Source organism: Chanodichthys erythropterus, chromosome 9, assembly GCF_024489055.1.
Source record: "Chanodichthys erythropterus isolate Z2021 chromosome 9, ASM2448905v1, whole genome shotgun sequence".
Lineage (NCBI taxonomy): Eukaryota > Metazoa > Chordata > Actinopteri > Cypriniformes > Xenocyprididae > Chanodichthys > Chanodichthys erythropterus.
This window is the reverse complement of record NC_090229.1, coordinates 39,498,260-39,520,440: the sequence shown is the minus strand read 5'-3', so window position 1 is coordinate 39,520,440 and position 22,181 is coordinate 39,498,260. Positions and strand designations below refer to the sequence as shown.

Genomic DNA, 22,181 nt, shown 5'->3' with positions numbered 1-22,181 from the left:
TCTTAAATTACTGCTTATTATAGTTAATTGTTAGGTTTAGGTATTGGGAAGTGTTAAGAATGTAGAATAAGATCATGCAGAATAAGGCATTCATATGTGCTTTATAAGTACTAATAAATAGCCAATATTTTAGCCATATGAATGCTAAAAGTTATAAGCAACTAGTTAAAAGACCCTAAAATAAAGTGTTACCATTATTTTATAACAGTGTCATCTTTTTTTATCTGACCTTCTGTTGGAGGAAACTTAAAAAAAAAAAAAAAAAAAAGTCATGACGCTGTTATAAAATTATTTGTCAGAGTATTGTCACTTAATGACATTTTAATGACAAGTTCAATTTGTACCACTGTACTTGAGCTCAAGATGCATATTCATGACACTATTATAATGGCCTCATGACAGCCAATGTCAAAACCAACCACATGACAGTTTAATGTAATGTTAACCCATAAAGCTAAATGATGTCAAGTTGTCATGACAAAGACACTGACAGGTTATGATGTATTGGTTTATGTCAAGTTGTCATAACTCGGACATCTCAAACAATGTCATCTTTGCATTAAAAATGACATAATTGAGTGAATGACACTTAATGACAGTTGTCATAAACATTCATAAAACCTCCTTCATATTCATGACATGTGTCATGTCAGTCTTATGAACACCCCTTCAAGTAAAGTGTTACCGAAGATTCATTTAAAACTACATTATAATTGCAGCTCCACTAATGTCTTTACTCAGGGGCAAACCATCCAAGCTACAATGAAATGATGCAGAACACCAGGCCTTTCAGTCTTTCGAGACCAGCATTACGACTGCTCCTATTCTCAAACATCTTGAATTCATTGCTGAAGTATCTAATTGTGGTATCGGAGTGGTAGTCTGCAGAAACTTGTTGCCTTGAAACATTGTCACTGCTGAAGAGATACATGACATTTCTCTGTGGGGTGGTAAAATCATTATTTTTGAAGTAGTTAAACTAACTCATCTCTCCTCTAACTGGATATTAATTCCTCTACTCTGTTAGTAGTTCTAAAATGACACTATGCAATTAGCAACAGAGTCTTGAGATGGTTGTGAAAGTATTTCTACACACAAGACAGTTTTAAAGACAAAAACTTGAAATAGTTGAATCTGGACCACTGAATTATTAAAAATAATGCATACCCGAGGTTTAACAGGAGAGTAAAATGACAATAATGTAACATGGAACACAACCTTAAACATGAAACAACAGGAATACATTTCAGGAGGGAGGTTGCAGTGGAGCTTTCTAGTGGGAGGGTTAGTGGGTCTATGCCATGAAAGAGTCAGTTTTTTGGGGAACCAGAGACCAGCATGGTTGAGTTGGAGGATGAGAAGACCAAGGCTGGGCTGGCCGAGAAGACCATGGCAGAGTCCGATGGATGGAGATCCACGGGGGCCACCGAACATAATGGAGCCAGAGAATCGGAAGGCCACAGCAGAGCCAGAGGATCAGAGGACCAGGGTGAATCTGGAGGAACTGTTGGCTCTGACAGAGCGGGAGAAGACCATGGCAGAGCAGACGGAGCCAGGAACCACCAGGGTGGAGCAGATGGAGCAGAAGACCCCTACAGCGGAGCAGGCAAAGCAGGAGGCCACCATGGCAGAGAAGATGGAACCAAGTGTGTCCGACTGCATCCCGCAGTACTACAAACCATACCCCTACAAATGACGCCCTTATTACAAGTTACGCACTCTACAATGAAACAGCCATTCAGGATGTCATCAGAGCCACACCCTCTGGAATCGGTGATGTTGTCACCAGTACCGCTCTTCTTCTACCTCACTTTCCTTGCTTTTTAAGCTTCGCTATTGCCACCTAATGATGAGGCATACAGGTCATATTACATAGATCACCAGATGTTGTTTTTAAAATATTTTAATTATGAAACTTAATTTTTTTGGAAAAGGGGTAGGGTTATGGTAAGGTTTAGGGTTGGCTATAAGTTTATCTACAATTACCTAATCTATATAATTAGTCTGTATTAATTCGATTGTATAATTTATTTTATTTTGTTTTACTAATAGCTGTTATTTCATTCTTTATAAGATTTGAAAGCAATACAAGTAAGCCTTACAAACATTTCATACATAAAACATAAAATCATTTACTTCAAAAAATTGTTATAGTCAATAACATTAACACTTGTTCTTTGCAGAAGGCGTAACTTGCAGGGGCATGGTTTGTAGTACTGCGGGACACAGACAGACCCTTCTCGATGCAAGGGTGGACCTGAACACCACCTCAGTGGCACGGCCACTGTAAAGGCCCAGAGTGAAGCCAGCAGAAAGAGAAACAACTTCATAGAAACTGATGACCATGGTGAAGACCTCTGGAAAGTTGTCAGAGCTGGAGACCATGGTGTGACCATCCTCTGTTGTGGCAACAGAGAAAACAGGGGGTACAGAGAGTTAACTGCTGGCCTCTATGGCCATAACTGGGAACAAAGAGAGCTCAGGGATGGCCTCCGTGACTGTGACAGGGGGCACAGAAAGTTCTGAGGCGACCTCCTTGGCTGTGATAAGGGCTGACAGAGATTTCAAAGATGGCCTCCATGGCAGTAACAGAGCCGACAGGGGACACAGAGATCAGGGATGACCTCTTTGGCAGTGTCAGAGCAGACAGAGAGTGGCTCAAATGGCTGTGACAGGCCAAGCATAGATTTGAGAGACATGTGTGAGGGCCAAACACGCAAGATGGTGGTAGCCATCAGATGACAGTGGAAGGACCTCCGGGACCACCAGACTTGGAAGTTCTCAAACCACAGAGCTTGAGACCACCAGGCTTGTTTTCGTAGCCACACATACCAACATACTCTGTGGATCCACCACTTTAGATGCCCCCCTTACCTCAAGATGGCTTTCGTGGATGGGATCTCATACAGCGGTGCTTTATGCTCCAGGACCACCAGAGCTTGTGGTGAAACACAAAACACACACAAATATAATCCAAACAGGAGGGGACGATGACAATAATGCAAATTTGGAACACAATCACAACTGCTTTACAGACATCCACAGGTATATAAGGACAATGATCGACAAAAAACAACTAAAATACATAAGAATTGATGACAAGAGTCACATGAAACACTTACATCACTATATATGAGACGTTAACAGAGTTTTTTGTTGCATGTAAAAAGACAAATGTTAGCATCTGTTAAATTTTAAGAGAAAAATTTGTGATTTAACATTGTGCCAACTCACAGATTTGATGTTTTGATGTAACCTTAACCCTAACGTACAGTACATACACTATATTGCCAAAGCTTTTGGGATGCCTGCCTTTATGTGCACATGATCTTTAATGACATCCCATTCTTAATCCGTAGGGTTTAATATGGAGTTGGCCCACCCTTTGCAGCTATTACAGCCTCAAATCTTCTGAGAAGGCTTTCCACAAGATTTAGGAGTGTGTTTATGGGAATTTTCATTCTTCTAGAAGCACATTTGTGAGGTCAGGCACTGATGTTGGACACGAAGGCCTGGCTCGCAGTCTCCGCTCTCCACAGTCAGTCAAGTTCCTCCACACCAAACTCGCTCATCCATGTCTTTATGGACCTTGTTTGTGCACTGGTGCGCAGTCATGTTGGAAGAGGAAGGGATCATCCCCAAATGGTTCCCACAAAGTTGGGAGCATGAAATTGTCCAAAATGTCTTGGTATGCTGAAACAATAAGAGTTCCTTTCCCTGGAACTAAGGGTTTAAGCCCAACCCCTGAAAAACAACCCCACACCATAATCCCCCTCCACCAAACTTTACACTTGGCACAATGCAGTCAGGCAAATACCGTTCTCCTGGCAACCACCAAACCCAGACTCGTCCATTGGATTGCCAGACAGAGAAGCGTGATTGGTCACTCCAGAGGACCCGTCTCCACTGCTCTAGAGTCCAGTGACGGAGTGCTTTACACCACTGCATCCGACGCACTTAGTGATGTAAGGCTTGGATGCAGCTGCTCGGACATGGAAACCCATTCCATGAAGCTCTCTACACACTGTTCTTGAGCTAATCTGAAGGCCACACGAAGTTTGGAGGTCTGTAGCTATTGACTCTGTAGAAAGTTGGTGACTTCTGCACACTGTGATCCTCAGCATGCGCTGACCTCGCTCTGTGATTTTACCTGGTCTACCACTTCGTGGCTGAGTTGCTGTTGTTCCCAATTGCTTCCACTTTATGATACCACTAACATTTGACCATGGAATATTTAATAGTGAGGAAATTTCACGGATGGACTTATTGCACAGGTGGCAACCTATCACAGTACCACGCTTGAATTCACTGAGCTCCTGAGAGCGACCCATTCTTTCACAGATGTTTGTAGAAGCAGTCTGCATGCCTAGTGCTTGATTTATACACCTGTGGCCATGGAAGTGATTGAACACCTGAATTCAATGATTTGTATGGGTGTGCCAATACTTTTGGCAATATAGTGTAGATGATGTGTTGATGTCTCATAATTATCCATTCCACTCTCACTTGCAAGTGTAGATATTAGGACATAAGTATTGTAATTTCCCTAATGTAGCGTAAAGTAAAACATGCTTTCGAAATATTAATTTTCATTTATTTTACATTTGTTTTACAATATATGACTATTACTGTAATGTAGACTGAGACACTATATCAAAACTAAAAAGAGGGTTGAGTCCTTTTTAAATTTCAAGAGCTCTTCAGGTAAGATGTTAATTTTATGTCATTGGCTCTGCCCAACAACAATAAAGCTGAAATAAAAAAGATAAACTTGTCCATGTAATTATTAGGTTAGAATTTGATATGTAGAAAAAACACAGTATGAACACTTGCATCACTACACATCATCACAAATATTTGACATTGTAAGTTGTGTCATCTAACAATAACATTATTAATAATAATAATTAACCATTGATCATTTGGCTATGTTTACACTGGCACAAAAAAATAGACTTTTTACTCACATCTGATACAGATTGGAATTTATTGCATGTGTAAACACAAAAATCCACAAATCTGTTTTTTCGGCCCACCCTGTGAGTCACTAGTGCCAACTCCACGTCCCACCAACCACCAGTCCTTGCTTGTTTGCACAACATTTTTTTATCAATAGGCTAGTGTTATCAAAAGTTATCGTTTTATATATACATAACTCCTGAATAAAAGGACTGATTAAAAAAAAAAAAAAAACGAAATAATTTTAAACCGATTTGATTGGTTTGACGATAGTGAGCGCAGAAATGTTTGGTTGTGTGATAGCGCTGCCGCTTAACGTTAGCTGTAATTTTTTTATGCCGAGCTGTCTCATGTGAAAGTGATTATGGATATACAGCTTTTCTTTATTCAAAGACCGAGTGTTGCTGTGAGACTGACGCACAATGGTTCTGCTGTGATCTTTGTTTGAACTATTTTCCCTGCTAAAATAGAACAAAACAGTCAATATTGCGTCTGAAATGTAAGTGACTTAATATTAATTACTTGTTTATTATACTATCAAATGAAATCAGTGTCACATTTTCAATCGTGATGGTATTCGGCACTCTTGGTCATGTGATGTTGCTTAACTGTACCATATGTTATGAATATAAAAACATTTTAAATTTTTCCCGCAGTAGCCGCAGCTCACAAATATTCATCCAAACATAGACCCATACTGAATTAATAATAAATTATAAATGTGTTCAGCATTCTGCAACAAATATTTTTCAGATTTTATAGACTATTTTAGGACCTAAAGTGAGCAGGATATATTAAAATGTAGCACATTCGGCAGGCACGAATCATGATACTAAGCAGGTAGCCAGTCTCACAGCCTTCCCCAGCTCTACAATGCCCCACAAATTTCCTATGTAAATCTGTGGTGAAAAATGGAACTGCAGCGGGTTCTCACAGAGAGCCATTATCAATCGCCACTTAAACTAAATGAATGCAGAATCATTATTCCCTTGTTATTTTTGTTATTGGTGTTTGAATCTGGCTAGGGTACTTGTCCGGTCAGGCAAGTAAAATTCTCTTTCACTTGCTCCTTTAAAGGGGTGGTTCAATGCAACTTGACTTTTTTAACTTTAGTTAGTGTGTAATGTTGCTGCTTGAGCATAAACAGTATCTGCAAAGTTACAGCGCTGAAAGTTCAATGCAAACGGAGATATTGTCTTTTAAAGTTATGGCAGTTTATTGCCTACAAAAACGACCGGTTTGGACTACAACGGGCTTCTTCCTGGGTTGGTGACATCATAAACCCTGCAAAACACGCCCCCGGGAACACGCAACAAAGTGGGCGAGGCCATGTGGCGCAGAATAACGGAAGCGGAAGAGTTGTGTACACCGGACGCGAGCGGCGCGTCAAAAGAACCCATTATAATCTGTGATATTTTCTACACTGGATGCGGCGCTGAAGACATCCTCCAGAATCTACACGAGTTCAGTGCTGGATTTGCACAAAGGCTTTTACTGAAAGATGAAGCAGTTCCCACTTTAAAAGCAGAAGCTGCTGTTTATTGGCTTCAAACTTTAAGTACGTTTTATTGTTTGTACATGTCTTTTAAATGTATAGTTCTGTTGTTATTTTTAATGCATCAAGGACATATATAAAGACCAAAGCGTTTTTGCTTCGCTAGCCAGTTAGCTGTATTATAGTGCATACTTCAACAAAGTTCTCTGTTCATAGACAAACAGTTGTTCATGCTATAAATTAAACGCTACCTTCACAACTACTCATGTATTCGGCTACAGTAAAGCTTTAATCAGGATAAAACCGTATATTGAAAGCTAACAAACAGCAGTTATAGCTTATCTAAACACTTTGACACAAATATAAAAAAATTAAATACCATTCATAAACGATAAAATCTGCGATTGCAGAGGTTCTGCTTGAGGTCTGATTCGGGCTCAATTTGATACAGCAATATAGACGCCATTATTTACATTTCCACCTAAGTGCGTAACAACTAATGGTAAGGGGCGTGGCGTTTCCAGACGCTTCAGCGAATCACGATACACTGGGCCAGCTAACCAATCTGAGCACACTGTGTATTTCGGAGGGAGTGGCTTCATAGAAGCAGGAAGTCAAACGAGCCGTTCATAAGACAGTGGAAACAGAGGTGTAGAATAAAGATAAAATATATGAAAAATACAGCGTTTAAAAAAAAAAGAAGCATTGAGACATGTTAAACTGTGCCCCAAAAACACAATCAAGCCTAGAAAAAAAACACTGTTACCACCCCTTTAAAAAATCCACTTGTCCTGGACAAGCGTTAATGTCGAGCCCTGTATTTAGACTGCTTCAGTAGGCTAGGTCCAATGCTTTACGACTCCTCTGTTGTATCGCATCAGTGGAGTGGTGCGTTCTTCCTCATTTTTTTTTTTTTGTCCATTTAATTCATAATAAATGTTATTATGCAGTGAGGTTCATTTGTGCCCCCCTGAAAAAAATGTAATGCCCGTCTGTGAATTTGTGTCTGGCGCAGGGTCTGTATAGGTAAGTAATTGTGAACACAGAAACATTCAGCAGCATAGAAACTGCCCTGTGAATTTTATAAATAAAACAGCTTCACTATATTATATTTCTCAGCAACAAAATGATAACTTTACTAATTTTGCAGTCGAACTCAGAAGCTTCACTATTACATATAGAGACGATGTACAGACGCACACAGGTACTGTAAATCACATTCACAATCTCTCTATCTCTCTCTCATTCAATAATTCATTCAAATTCATTCAAATAAATGTGATCTCACAGCACTACTTTATTTCGCTTAAAAATTCTAGATCTAATGAGCCATAGCTTTTTCTGATCTATTTCCGTTCAGCTAGATTAGTTGTGCCTAAAGTGAAGGTAAACAGGCGAAACAAAAAACAATTGGATATGGTCAAAAGATCAGATCTGTGCATTAAGACACGCTGTGTAAACGCAGCCATAGTTGGATCTTGCAGTAACTCTGTGGATTGAAGCATGAGGAAAAAGTGCAGATTCATGGTGGTCCTCCCTTACCTATGTGCTCTCCACAAGAGTCACAGTATTCTGCATAAAGTGACTCAAAGCAGTTGCAGCAGTGAGGATGACCCTCACGCATGATGTACCGCTGACCGCCGAGTGGGGCCTCACACTCATAACAGCAGAAATGCTTCATGTGCCAATGCTGCCCCTCTGCTTCTGTGCACTCATCTGCAAAGATAATCTACAAAAAGAGAGAGATTTATTAAAATAATACAAGAGAACATGGGTTTTAATGTTCACAATTTATGTGGGTACTTATTCTGGGTACTTGTCATAGGTCACCTACAGGAAATGTTTAGCAATGCAAACAGGATAAAGGTTGATTTCAGCTAGTGGACAGATGCTTACCTCATCACACGCTGAGCAACGTGGCTTAAGTCGTTCAGCATGGTGGCGGCCACAGTAGATCTTGCCATCCAGGTGGAAGTAGATGAGATCTACCAACAGCTCAGAACACATGCAGCACACGAAACAGTGTGGGTGCCAACACATGCCATGGCCGACCCGTGAGGCAAACACTGCGATATCGCCACCGTTGATCTGGTCTCCGCACTGTGAGAGAGGGAAATTTTGTCGCATCTTATTGTGCAGCCTATAACATGAAATGTAACGTGCAGTCATTACTGAAAAATATGGAATAATTTTACTACATCTGCATGACTACTCGTTTTTGTTAATCTAGTTCACTAGTCCAGAAAAGTAGATGATTGGTCGATCAGTCAATGTTTAACTTATATGTTAATTGATTATGTGCACATCTGTAAGATAATGAGGGTAAGATACAAAAGCTTGCATATCTCCATTAAAAGACTATCACTGCCTGCATTGTTATGAATGGTTCAAAATCATGTTCTGTTCCTATCGCTGTTTTGCTGTAATTTAGTTCTCACATGTACCTGTTCACATATAGCTCCAGTTATAGTGAGGGGCAGAGGTCGGACGGTGCCTCTGCCTAGATTGTCTCTCTTTCGCTGGTTACTGAAGATCTTCAATTCCCGCTTTTCTTCTTCATCCAGTGAGGTACAGTACCGAACCTGACACCAGTAAGTAAGCATCATCATCATGGGCCATCTCAATTCTTCATGGATAAGCCTCATTCAGTGGCGTTATAAAGTGCAGATGAACATGCATCTGTGACTGCACATTCAATTCTAATGCACCAAGTTGCAACTTTGCTTGTCAGTCATAAACAGCTAAATGTAGTTATGAATAAACTACATTTCTTTGCACAGGAATTATTTATACAGATTATTGCTATTAATAAAAATGCCTTTTATAATTTTTATGTATATTATTTTTAGAATATTTACTCCACTTTGCCTAAGAACACCAACTACCTGTGGTTCTGTCAGGAACACTTTCGTCAGTTAGCATACAGTTTGGATTGGTGGTATGGTGCTGTTCTGGACGAAAACTCCCTGCCCATCCATGCAGTCTAGCACGGATAAGAGCAGGGAGTCCAGCGATAACATAAGTATATATTGCGGATATCATTAATGCTCTTAATGACAATAATTTAACGCAACAACATAAATCAAGATCAATGAGAGTCTCATTCGAAGAGGAATATCAGAAGGCCAAGTCCTGACTGGACGACAGGAGGAGCTGGGGATGGAGGAGAGTAATTAGCTCCTATACAACACGATACAGCTGCTGAAAATACTGAATGGACCTGCAGGTGCTGGTCATATAATTAGAATATCGTGAAAAAGTTAATTTTTTTATTGTAAATAATTTTTTAAAAATGAAACTTTAATTTATACTAGATTCCCTACATGTAAAGTAAAACATTTCATAAGTTTTTTATTTTTTTTATTTATTTTTTTTTATTTTGATGATTAGAGCATACAGCTAATGAAAGTCCAAAATCCAGTATCTCAAAATATTAGAATATTTACATTTGAGTTTCATTAAATGACCAAATGACCAGCCTCCACAAAGAGAGTAAGTCACAGATGGTCATTACTGAATGGGGTGGCTTTTTACAGAGTAATGTATCAAAGCATATTAAATGCAAAGTTGACTAGAAGGAAAAAATTGGGTAGACAAAGGTGCACAAGCAACAGGGATGACCGCAAGCTTGAGAATACTGTCAAGTAAAGCCGACACTTGGGAGAGCTTCACAATGAGTCAAATGAAGCCGGAGTCAGAGCATCAAGAGCCACCACACTCAGACATCTTCAGGAAAAGGACTACCAAGCCACTTCTGAAACAGAAACGACGTCAGAAGCATCTTACCTGGGCTAAGGAGAAAAAGAACTGGACAGTCAACAGTGGTTGAAAGTCCTCTTTTCAAATAAAGTAAATTTTGCATTTCATGTTGAAATCATGGTCCCAGAGTCTGAAGAAAGACTGGAGAGGCACAGAATCCAAGCTGCTTGAAGTCTAGAGGGAAGTTATTTTGGAGCACTTTATGCTTCCATCTGCTGACAAGCTTTATGGAGATGCTGATTTCCTTTTCCAGCAGGACTTTAGCACCTGCCCATAGTGCAAAAACCACTTCCAAGTGGTTTGCTGACCATGATATTACTGTGCTTTATTGGTCAGCCAGCATCCTGACCTGAATCTATGGGATATTTTCAAGAGAAAGATGAGAAACAGTCGATCCAACAATATACAGATGATCTGAAGGCTCAACAGTGCCTCAGCAGTGCCACAGGCTGATCACTTCCATGCCACACTTCACTGATGCTGTAATTTGTGCTAGGAGCAAGTCATTTGCTGTAATATGTGCTGCCGACCAAGTATTGAGTGTACAAATTAACATACTTTAAAGAACTTGAACTTTTCTTTTTTAAAAATCCATTTTTTGATTGATCTTAGGAAATATTCTAATATTTTGAGATACTGGATTTTGGACTTTCATGAGCTGTACGCTCTAATCATCAAATTTAAAAAAAAAAAAAAATTTTTGAAATGTTTTACTTTACATGTAGGGAATCTAGAATATATGAAAGTTTAATTTTTAAAAATAATTTACAATAAAAAAAAAGGAACTTTTTCACGATATTCTAATTATATGACCAGCACCTGTATATAAGGATGCTGTGATAGACGTCGTATTCCTATAGGTAGACGTGGATCAGCTGCCAGAAAACTACGGTTAATTCAAATCACAGTAACATACAGCATCAAGTGGCTTTTAGTTTTATGAAATAGCACAATTTTATACAGATTTTCTTGCACATACTAGGATTGGCTAAATCTTTAACTGGTAATACTTGCATTTAAAACTGCAAATGGGGAATTTTATATATACAGTTTCCCTAAAGGCCAGAAATTGAACATAACTTATGTTTAACTATGTAGTGCCCTGTGTAGTTTGCAATTATTGGACAAGACAGTTGAAAAACCATACACAAAGGTAAAGATTCTGCAAATAAAAACATGATTCAGACTTCAGGATCCATATATATAGACATTTTTACTTCATAAATTGACAATACAGTGCAAACTGACACTGCACATTAGATGGTAATTATTTTATCAAAGATCTTGGGATCTGATTTAAATTCACAAGATAATTTCTGACCAAAGTAACACACTGTGTTAATTTTTTACTCCAGTTTGTGTTACAACAGAGACACCGGAAGCAGAGATAAAAGCAGTTGGGTTGTTTATTGAGACAATCAGCAGAGCAAACAGGTAAGTGACTGGTGAATATGAAGGTCTTGGAGGTGAAAGAGAGGTAATACTGTCCTTATTCTTTGTATTGCAGGTGATGGTGGAAGGAGACGCTGGAGATGGGTGACTGGAACACTCACACACACAAGCAGGTAGGGACACGAGGAGTACTGGAGACAATGGAGACGAAGGAGATGATGTAGACAGGTAAGTATCGTGTTGAGAGTCCTTGAGGTAAGTGAACAACGGGGTGTATCACGAACGAGACCGGACAATGTGTGTGTGTGAGTGTGGGGTTCTTATAGTGAGGCTGATGACTGTGGTGATGAGCTGCAGGTGGCGGTGATTAGAATTCCGGTGATTGAGTGCGCGGGTAAGGGAGTGAGGTGGAACCTGACGTGTCTGTGACAGTACCCCCCCTCCCACGGCCCGCTCCTGAGGGCCGAGGACCCCGACGTCGTGGTGGTCGTCCTCGAGGTCGTGGGGCAGGTCTGTCCGGGTGGTTGGTGTGGAAAGTCTGTAACAGAGTAGGATCAAGGATATCATTCTTAGGGACCCATGAGCGTTCTTCGGGACCGTAGCCTTCCCAATCCACCAGATATTCTAACAGACCACCACGGCGCCGGGAGTCCAGGATCTCTCGAACCTCGTAGGCAGTTCCATCGTCCAGGATGAGTGGAAGGGGGGGCTCGACGGCTGCCACGTCAGGTTCTGTGGAAGGAAGAACAGAAGGGTGGTGAGGTTTTAGGAGTGACACATGGAAGGTTGGATGAATTCTTTTATATTGTGCAGGAAGTTGTAACCGGTAGGTGACGGGGTTGATCTGTCGGAGGATGGTAAATGGGCCAATGAAGCGGGGACTCAGCTTCTTGCAGGGCAGGCGCATCCTGATGTCTCTGGTGGACAGCCAGACCTTCTGCCCCGGTTGGTAGTTAGGAGCGTGGGAGCGCCGAAGGTCGGCTGTCATCCTGCGCCTGCGCAGGGCTCTCTGCAGCTGGTGATGAGCTGAGTCCCATACCCTCTCGCTCTCCCGGAACCAGTAGTCGACCGCTGGCACGTTGGAGGGTTCCCCGTCCCAGGGGAACAGTGGGGGCTGGAAGCCGAGCACGCATTGAAAAGGTGTTAATCCTGTTGTAGCTTGACGGAGGGAGTTCTGGGCGTACTCGGCCCAGCCCAGGTACTGGTTCCAGGAGTCCTGGTGGCCATGACAGAAGGTACGCAGGAAGCGCCCAATCTCCTGGATCTTCCGTTCCGTCTGCCCGTTCGACTGAGGATGGTATCCAGACGATAGGCTGACGGTCACACCCAGGAGGGAGAAGAACGCCTTCCAGACTCGAGAGATAAATTGGGGTCCTCTATCAGAGACTATGTCTTCGGGGATTCCATAATGACGGAAGACATGGTTGAACATTAATTCTGCTGTGGCCATGGCAGTGGGTAGACCTTCCAGGGGGATCAGACGGCAGGCTTTGGAGAAACGGTCTACGACTACTAGAATACAGGTGTGACCATCAGATTCTGGGAGGTCGGTAACGAAGTCTACTCCCAGGTGTGACCAGGGTCTCTCAGGAACGGGCAGAGGATTGAGCTTGCCGGTTGGAAGATGGCGTGGGCTCTTGGAGATGGCGCACTCCCTGCAGCCCTGCACGTACCTTCTGACGTCGCTGGCCATGTTTGGCCACCAGAAGCGCTGTTTGAGCAGCGAGAGGGTCTCATTGACCCCCGGGTGACCAGTGCCAAGTGATGAGTGTACGGAGTGCAGGAGTGGAGTGCGTCGTGTCCTGGTGATATAACGCAAGCCTGGGGGACAACCCGGCGGAGTGCGTGAGGAGGCATTGGAGGAGGGTAAGGTCTCTTCCGACCATTCGATGGGGCTCATGAAGAGAGACTCGGGCAGGATAGTTTCAGGGTCATCATTCTTCTCCTCGGGAGCGTGGAGACGTGAGAGAGCATCGGCCTTGAGGTTCTTTGATCCAGGGCGGTATGAGATGGTGAAATTAAATCTTGAGAAGAACATTGCCCATCTGGCTTGACGTGGGTTGAGTCGTTTGGCAGCTTTCAGATACTCAAGGTTTTTATGGTCAGTAAGAACTTGGAAAGGGTGGTTAGCTCCCTCCAACCAATGCCTCCACTCCTCAAGGGCGAGCTTGACAGCCAGGAGTTCACGGTCCCCAATGTCGTAGTTTACCTCCGCCGGGTTGAGCTTGCGGGAGAAGAAGGCGCATGGATGGAGCCTACTTGGATTCCCCTGCTGCTGTGAGAGGACCGCTCCCACTCCGGTGGTGGAGGCGTCCACCTCCACGACGAATGGTAATTCTGGATTGGGGTGGACGAGGAGGGGAGCGGTGGTGAAGGCTTTCTTGAGGGTCTCAAAAGCTTATGTGGCAGGTTGGGACCAGGACAGAGACTTGGGCTGTTTACGGAGCAGGTTGGTGAGTGGGCTGACGATGGTGCTGTAGTTTTTGATGAAGCGACGGTAGAAATTGGAGAAGCCGAGGAAACGTTGGAGTTCTTTAATGGTAGTGGGAGTTGGCCAGTTCTGGATGGCGGAAACCTTCCCCTCGTCCATCCTGATGCCACTGTGGTCAATCACATATCCCAGGAAGTGGACAGAGGACTGATGGAAGGAACACTTCTCTGCTTTTAGAAAGAGTTGGAACTGCCGTAAGCGCTTGAGGACCTCCGCAACGTGGTGGCGATGTTCGGCCAAGCTCCGGGAGTAGATGAGGATGTCATCAATATACACCAGAACGAACTTGTGGAGGAACTCCCGGAGCACCTCATGGATGAAATCCTGGAATACGGAGGGCGTTGACCAGGCCATACGGCATCACAAGATATTCATAGTGGCCGGTGGGCGTGACGAAGGCGGTCTTCCACTCGTCCCCCTCGCGTATCCGGATGAGGTTATACGCGCTGCGGAGGTCCAGCTTGGTGAACACAGTGGCACCGCGGAGATGTTCCAGGGCCGCTGGGACGAGGGGAAGTGGATACCTGAACTTCACGGTAATCTTGTTCAGTGAGCGATAATCGATACAGGGCCGCAAGCCTCCGTCCTTCTTGGCCACGAAGAAGAAGCTTGAAGCAGCAGGGGAAGTAGACGGGCGGATGTATCCTTGGTTAAGGGCCTCTTTAATATATTCCTCCATGGCCTTCTCCTCCGGTACTGATAGGGGGTAAATGCGTCCCCTAGGCACTGGCTCACCCGGTAACCGATCGATGGCGCAGTCCCATGGCCGGTGTGGAGGAAGCTTGGAGGCGCGTTGCGGGCAGAAGACGTCACTGAAGGGGGCGTAGTCGGGTGGAACATCGACGGAGCGTTTTTCCACAGGACTTTCGATGGAGGTAGCGTTCACGGAGATATTCTTGGAGAGAGGAGATCTTGGAACAGGAAGTTCTGGGAAACAGCTGGAGAAGCAGTGGTCGCCCCACTTCAGGACTTCGCCCGTGCGCCAGGAGATGGTGGGATTGTGGAGTTCCAACCACGGGCGCCCTAGAACCACGTCAGCGGTGGATTCCTCCAGAACCAGCAGATGGATGGTCTCAGAGTGGAAGATACCCACTTGCAGTAGAAGAGGACCAGTGACGCGACGAACCATCTTTCGGCTTAGGGGTTTGCCCGTGATGGAGTGGACCTGGTAGTTAACCGGAGAAGGCGAGGTCTTGAGCCCGAGGTGTCGACAGAGGGCGCCGGAGATGAAGTTTCCTGCTGACCCTGAATCGAGGAGCGCCACCACTGGAACGGAAGCATTAGCAGCAGTAAGGTTTACGATAGTAGTGAGTGGTTTCATCTTTTGGATTGAAGGAATGATAGCACTCACCACCGGTCGAGGAGGACGGGTTGGGCATGTGGAGATGACATGCCCAGGGGATCCACAGTACAAGCAAAGATTCAGGGTCAGCCTTCTCCGCCTTTCTGCAGGAGACAAACGTGAGTTATCCACTTGCATGGGTTCGGTGGCTGGTTCTGGAGAGCTGACGGGTTCGGACCGACGGAGGAGGGTGGTGGTCAGTGGTTGGCCCTGGTGCTCAAGGAGACACGACTGCATACGAGAACCCACACGGATGGCGAGTTGGATGAATTGTTCGAGTCCCATGGAGTCCTCGTATGCAGCGAGATGCAACCGCACATTAGGCTCCAAACCTTGTCGAAAGGTGGTGATGAGGGCTTGTTCATTCCAGCCGCTGGTTGCGGCGAGCGTTCTGAACTGCAAGGCATAATCGTTAACAGTCTGGTTTCCTTGTTTTAAATTGTACAGTTTCTCACCAGTAGAAGAGTCAGCCAAAGGTCTTCCGAAGACTTCTCTGAAGTGGGAGACGAACGCTGGATAGGATTTAACGACAGAGCCTTTTTGAGTCCAGAGGGAATCCGCCCATTGAAGGGCCTTACCTTGCAGTTGGGAGATTATGAACGCTATCTTCGCCGTTTCGGTGGGATAGAGGTGCGGCTGCATCTCCAGGACCAACTCACACTGAAGAAGGAATCCGCTGCAATCCTCCGCCGATCCTGAGTAGGGCGCTGGTTTGGCCATGGGACTGGCGGTGTAAACAGGTGAAGCAGCGGTGACAGTGGATGCGGAAGTGGCAGCGGTGAGGGGTCCTGGCGACGGTGACTGTGGTTGAGGGGTGAGTGCTCGTCGCAAAGCGTCCACGAGCTCTTGAAATGGGTCATGGTAGCTCATGCTGATGTATGGCTGTTAAGGTCCGGTCTTCTGTTACAACAGAGACACCGGAAGCAGAGATAAAAGCAGTTGGGTTGTTTATTGAGACAATCAGCAGAGCAAACAGGTAAGTGACTGGTGAATATGAAGGTCTTGGAGGTGAAAGAGAGGTAATACTGTCCTTATTCTTTGTATTGCAGGTGATGGTGGAAGGAGACGCTGGAGATGGGTGACTGGAACACTCACACACACAAGCAGGTAGGGACACGAGGAGTACTGGAGACAATGGAGACGAAGGAGATGATGTAGACAGGTAAGTATCGTGTTGAGAGTCCTTGAGGTAAGTGAACAACGGGGTGTATCACGAACGAGACCGGACAATGTGTGTGTGTGAGTGTGGGGTTCTTATAGTGAGGCTGATGGCTGTGGTGATGAGCTGCAGGTGGCGGTGATTAGAATTCCGGTGATTGAGTGCGCGGGTAAGGGAGTGAGGTGGAACCTGACGTGTCTGTGACAAGTTTGTTCTTATGTTCAAATTTTAGTACTACAACAAAAAATCTCCTGAGCCACAAATACTACAGTATGTACACAACTGTAATGCAAGACATAAGTTGAGTAGCCTACTAAAAGTACAGTCACTCTAGACTTTGTGTTATTTTCATTCACAGTCATACTCATGTAAATGTTGCATTCACTACCGGTGGTGATTGGTGATTTCTGACCAGCAGATCTGTATAGTAAACAGACATTTATCAAGAGGATCTACGCATCAGTAATGGAGCTCTGACTTATGACAAAGAACGTAAACTTTAAAAGTGCATTGTTTGCCATGTTTGTGGGAAAGTGGAGCAAATAGTATATTAGTTAATTTCTTATTTAAATTTTATTTCTCAATAAATAAACACATTCCACATTCTGTTGCCAGGGTCTGAAATAATTGCACACTTCAATAAATACTTCTGTAAGTGTAGTGTTGAGATGAGTAAAGACGAGCTGAACTTGAGATGAAATCAAAGAATAAAACTGTGTGTTTAGGACTGAACTATTGTGCTGTTTTCCATTTTTGTATTAAACATTTTTGAGTTATGACTTTACTAACAAACCTCGTTGTCATGCGGTGGCAGTTGTTGAAGGAGTTGTTTGATTCGATGCTTTTCACCAATACTGTTCACATAAGGGACCTTATCTTCTGGGAAAAAGCTGTAGTATTGATGAACCTGTGTTCATGCAAACAGAAATAGGTAGAGAGGATCACATAACTCATATAAACAACTAGGAGCATGTTTTGTCACAAAACAGACAACAGACATATTGTGCAAATACTGTACTCGTAATTGTTCTAATGACTGTTGCATAAACCTCTTGAAAGCTCTGTGTAAAATAAAGGGGACTTGATCAATATGTCTTCATTTCTGGCATAAAACAACTTGACATTACACAAAAAGGGTTAATATGTGTTTTGTAGAAATGCTAAACAAAAGCAGATTCAAAATGCACAGAATATGCTTTTGCATTTTCAAGTCTATCCTGTGGGAGTGATTGAATAAATTATTATTATTTTTTTTTTCAAAATATTATAAATATTTGCTTAAACTATATTATACTACGTTTATTGTAGAATGTATGGTCCCACTTCACTTTACTGAATATTGGTCTGTTTAACTATATTATGCATAAGTATAAGCATATGATACAACGCACTTATTGCGCACATGAATGTTGTTTTAAACTCTTGCCAGATGTGTATTTGCTGCTATTGCAGTTGGGTAACCGTATTTAGGGTTGAGGAACCGTCAACAGTGTAATTACATATTAAATTATAAGCAGGTACTTCAAATGCAAGTACAACGTAACAACATGTATTTATACAATCTATATCAAATAGGTGCAAGGCTATTTTTATGTTAGTGCATAGTAAAGGCATCATGTACAAAGCAGATCCCTATTTGCCAAATTTTACAGGACAATGCAAATATCCTGTGTCATTTTTTCATGTAACACAAAAACTAAGTAATTAGCTACCAGATTTACAATAGGAGAATATTCATATACCCTTATGATTGGAAAAAATGATTTGGTATGCTTGGGCAAGCATTGGGGCTGGGATATTGAGCAATATCTCCATTGGATATTGCTGAGATATTGCCTAAACATATTGCTATTTTTGAGATATTGCTTAAGCATACCTAATTAAATTTTTCAAGAGCAATGTCTTCTGGGTATATATTGTGAGATCCCACTATGCAGGGAAATTTGCTTATTTTTATGAATTTGTGTTATGAGAGATGAAATGACCACTCCTGTGTTGATTTCCCTGTAAATGTAGTGTTTCGTTTAAAAAAAATATGCATCAGTAAAAATGAGTTAATAATTACCCTCATCTGGTTTGAACCTGTGATTTTTTCCTTCAGAAGTATAATTTTTAAACTCTATGCCACCCCTGCATAAGCTCATAAGCTGTGCTGGAAGAACACTTTTCATCATGACAATGAATCAAACACACATCTAAATGTCAATGTCAGTTTTATTTATTTAGCATTATTAAAACAACACATGTTGACCAATGTGCTTTACATCATCTCAGTATAAAATAATAATAATAATAATAATAATATATTAATAATAATAATTAAAACAACAACAACAACAATAAAATTATCAACAAGAACGATACACCATGGAAAACAACTGTATCTTAAGTGCCAACGCACAATCCCCTTTCTGGCTTGAGTCGGTCTTTGGAACTTTAAGTAAATTTTTAGTTGTTGTTGATCTCAATGTTCCTTCCATCTAATACTCAATTAGCAAATCCGATAAATAAGATGGTGCGAGGCAGTGCAGAGATTTATATACTAATAAAAGAAGCTTAAAATCAATCCTGTTCAGTACAGGAAGCCAATGTAGAGTTATCCGTTCACATTTTTTAATATTCATTAATATTCTCGCAGCAGCATTTTGGACCTTTTGCAGCCATAGGATAGAGGCTTGACTAATACCCTTATATAACGAATTACAGTAATCAAGTCTTGATGATATGAGAGCATGTATTGCAATTTCGAGACTCTTAAACGTCAGACATGATTTCATCTTGGCCAGATTTCATGAAAAAAGCTTGACTTTACCACATGAATTATCTGTGTGTTCAACTTCAGGAAGCTATCAATATAAAACACCCAAGTTTTTAACACATTCTTTAACATACATTGACAGTGGGCCAAAATCTAACTCCCTGGTTCCTCTGGGGCCAAACACTACAACCTCCATCTTGTTTTCGTTAAGATATAAGAAGTTAGAAGCCTTTAATATAAGGGAGGCAGGACATTAGAGGTTCTAAACCATTTCCATTGGTTAACGGCGGTAAACATATTTGCAAGTCATCTGCATCGCAGTGAAATGCGATGTTATGTTTCCTAAAAATGTCCCCCCACAGGAGCATGTTGAATGAAAAAAGCATGGGGGCCAGGATAGAGCCTTGAGGCACACCACATATAAGCGATATCGCTCTCGATGTATGTGAGCCAAATCTCACAGCAATGCTTCTAGCAGTCAGTTAAGCCAATTTAGGGCCTTATCCTGAAATCCTACATACTTTTCTAGTTGCGAAAGCAGCACCGTATGATCTGTTGAGTCAAAGGCAGCAAATAGGTCTAATAAAACAAACACTTCTGAATCACCAGCATCCACAGTCAATAAATCAATAAATCACTGAATCATTGAAAACTTTTACAAGGGCTGTCTCTGTAGGATAATGCTTCCTGAAACCAGACTGGTAAACTACACAAATCTTATTCCATTCTAAAAAAACATGTAGTAGATTAAACACAATTTTTTCTAAAATTTTTGACAAAAATGAAAGATGAGAAACCGGTCTAAAATGTGTCAAGTCAGTTGGATCTTTATGGGTTGCACAAAGGTCTGTTTCAGCATGCTGTATCTAAGCTTTTATTCACAATCTGAAGAATATTAGGTCCAATAGTCTCAACGTTTTCTTTTAAAAACCATGGAGGAACAATATAAATGGCTGACCCAGTAGGCTTCACCAAATAAAGACGAGTATTTTCATCGTGTATATGGATCAGGTTTTAGGCACTGTAAAGTCAGAGCTTAGAAACGACCTGTTCAATGGCAGCAGACACTAGATGCAGAGGATACAGGAACTTGATGGTGATAGGCTTGAGACCACAGTAGTCAATACACGGACAAAAGAACTCATCCTTCTTATCCACAAAGAAAAAACCCTGGAGCAGCTGGAGAAGTAGATGGCTGAATAAACCCCAAATGCAGTGCCTCCTCCATGTATTCCTCTATGGCCTTTCAGTGACAGTGGATAGTTTTTCATCTTGGGCTTGAGCTGACTTTGTTGAACACCCCATGCAGGTCATGATAAACAACAGAAATGATATTGTCAGGGTTTTATTTTATGTTGCAGTTGGAGATACAATGGGAAGCACGGCTCTATTGCAGGTGTTATGGCAGAAATTGCTCCAAAACCTCACCCTCCTTTCTAGGAGATGACTGGATCATGATGGGTTAGCTCAGAATCAGTGGGCCGGTGGGTGTGTTGGTGATGAACAGCTGAAGGTTTTCTTGATGCAGAGCTCCGTTAACAGGTTTTGTGACCTCTTGCATGGAGCCTGTCTCGCTCTTGAGCAGCTGGTGCCCAGTCCAGTGCTATTCCCTGATTAAAGCCACCTTCGCTTCTTTGTCAGTGAATGCTTGTATCGCTGGGTTAAGGTTGCTGGGCGATTTAAAGAAAAACTGAAACAGGAACAGGCAGCGGCCATTAAACGTTTTGAGAAGAGTGGGGCAACATTTACTGTGACAGGAGAAGAAGGAGAGACGTCATCTATGGCATGATCATTTAAGCGATCTCAGACCGAATATTTTCGTGTGGATCTGAATGTGACTGCTGTGTTTATACATGCCAGAACAAACCGAATTAAAGGAGAAAACGCACCAGGTTCCAAAAAAATGTGTGTGATGTATTGCTTTGATTCTTTATAGATTTAGATTTAGTTAACAGAGAGGGACATTATCATCTGAGATTAAATGGTTTTGAGATACACTATATTGCCTGGGCACCTGCCTTTACGTGCACATGAACTTGAATGACATCCCATTTGTAACGCAGTTTGTATGTACGGGAAGGAGGCGGGAACCGGCAAACGTTTACATAACTTTAATATAAAATAAAAATACAAAACTAAAGTAAATAATAATAACAAACATGATAAAACATAAAATAAAATCCAGGCCTGGTCCTCTCTCGTCCTTCACTGTCGTCGCTCCTCCGTGAGAAACTCGAGGCCGGTGCGACTCGCAGCTGATGCTCATTATCACCCGCGCGCTCTGCTTGTCACACCATTCTTAATCTGTAGGGTTTAATATGGAGTTGGCCCACCCTTTACAGCTATAACAGCTTTAACTCTTCTGGGAAGGCTTTCCACAAGGTTTAGGAGTGTGTTCTTGACCATTCTTCTAGAAGCTCATTTGTGAGGTCAGGCAGTGATGTGATGCCAGAAGGCCTGGCTCACAGTCTCCGTTCTAATTCATCCCAAAGGTGTTCTGTCGGGTTGAGGTCAGTCAAGTTTCTCCACACCAAACTCCTCATCCATGTCTTTATGGACCTTGCTTTGTGCACTGGTGTGCAGTCATGTTGGAAGGGATCATCCCCAAACTGTTCCCACAAAGTTGGGAGCATTAAATTGTCCAAAATGTCTGCTAATTCCTGACTGAGTTGCTGTTGTTCCCAATTGCTTCCACTTTGTTATGACACCACTAACAGTTGACTTTGGAATATTTAGTAGTGAGGAAATTTCACGAATGGACTTATTGCACAGGTGGAAACCTATCAGAGTACCACGCTTGAATTCACTGAGCTCCTGAGAGCGACC

At 42.4% G+C, this 22,181-nt stretch overlaps 1 protein-coding gene across 1 annotated transcript in view; it reads right to left on the bottom strand.

The window, feature by feature from the left end:
• prickle2a (prickle homolog 2a) overlaps nucleotides 1–22,181 on the bottom strand; it is an 80,891-nt gene that overhangs the window by 5,245 nt on the left and 53,465 nt on the right. The window contains exons 3-6 of the mRNA XM_067394148.1: nucleotides 17,391–17,504; nucleotides 8,899–9,036; nucleotides 8,351–8,554; nucleotides 7,997–8,183 (exon numbers count right to left, since the gene is read on the bottom strand). Of these exons, the coding sequence (XP_067250249.1) occupies nucleotides 7,997–8,183; nucleotides 8,351–8,554; nucleotides 8,899–9,036; nucleotides 17,391–17,504 (643 nt within the window). The remainder of the gene's footprint in view (nucleotides 1–7,996; nucleotides 8,184–8,350; nucleotides 8,555–8,898; nucleotides 9,037–17,390; nucleotides 17,505–22,181) is intronic.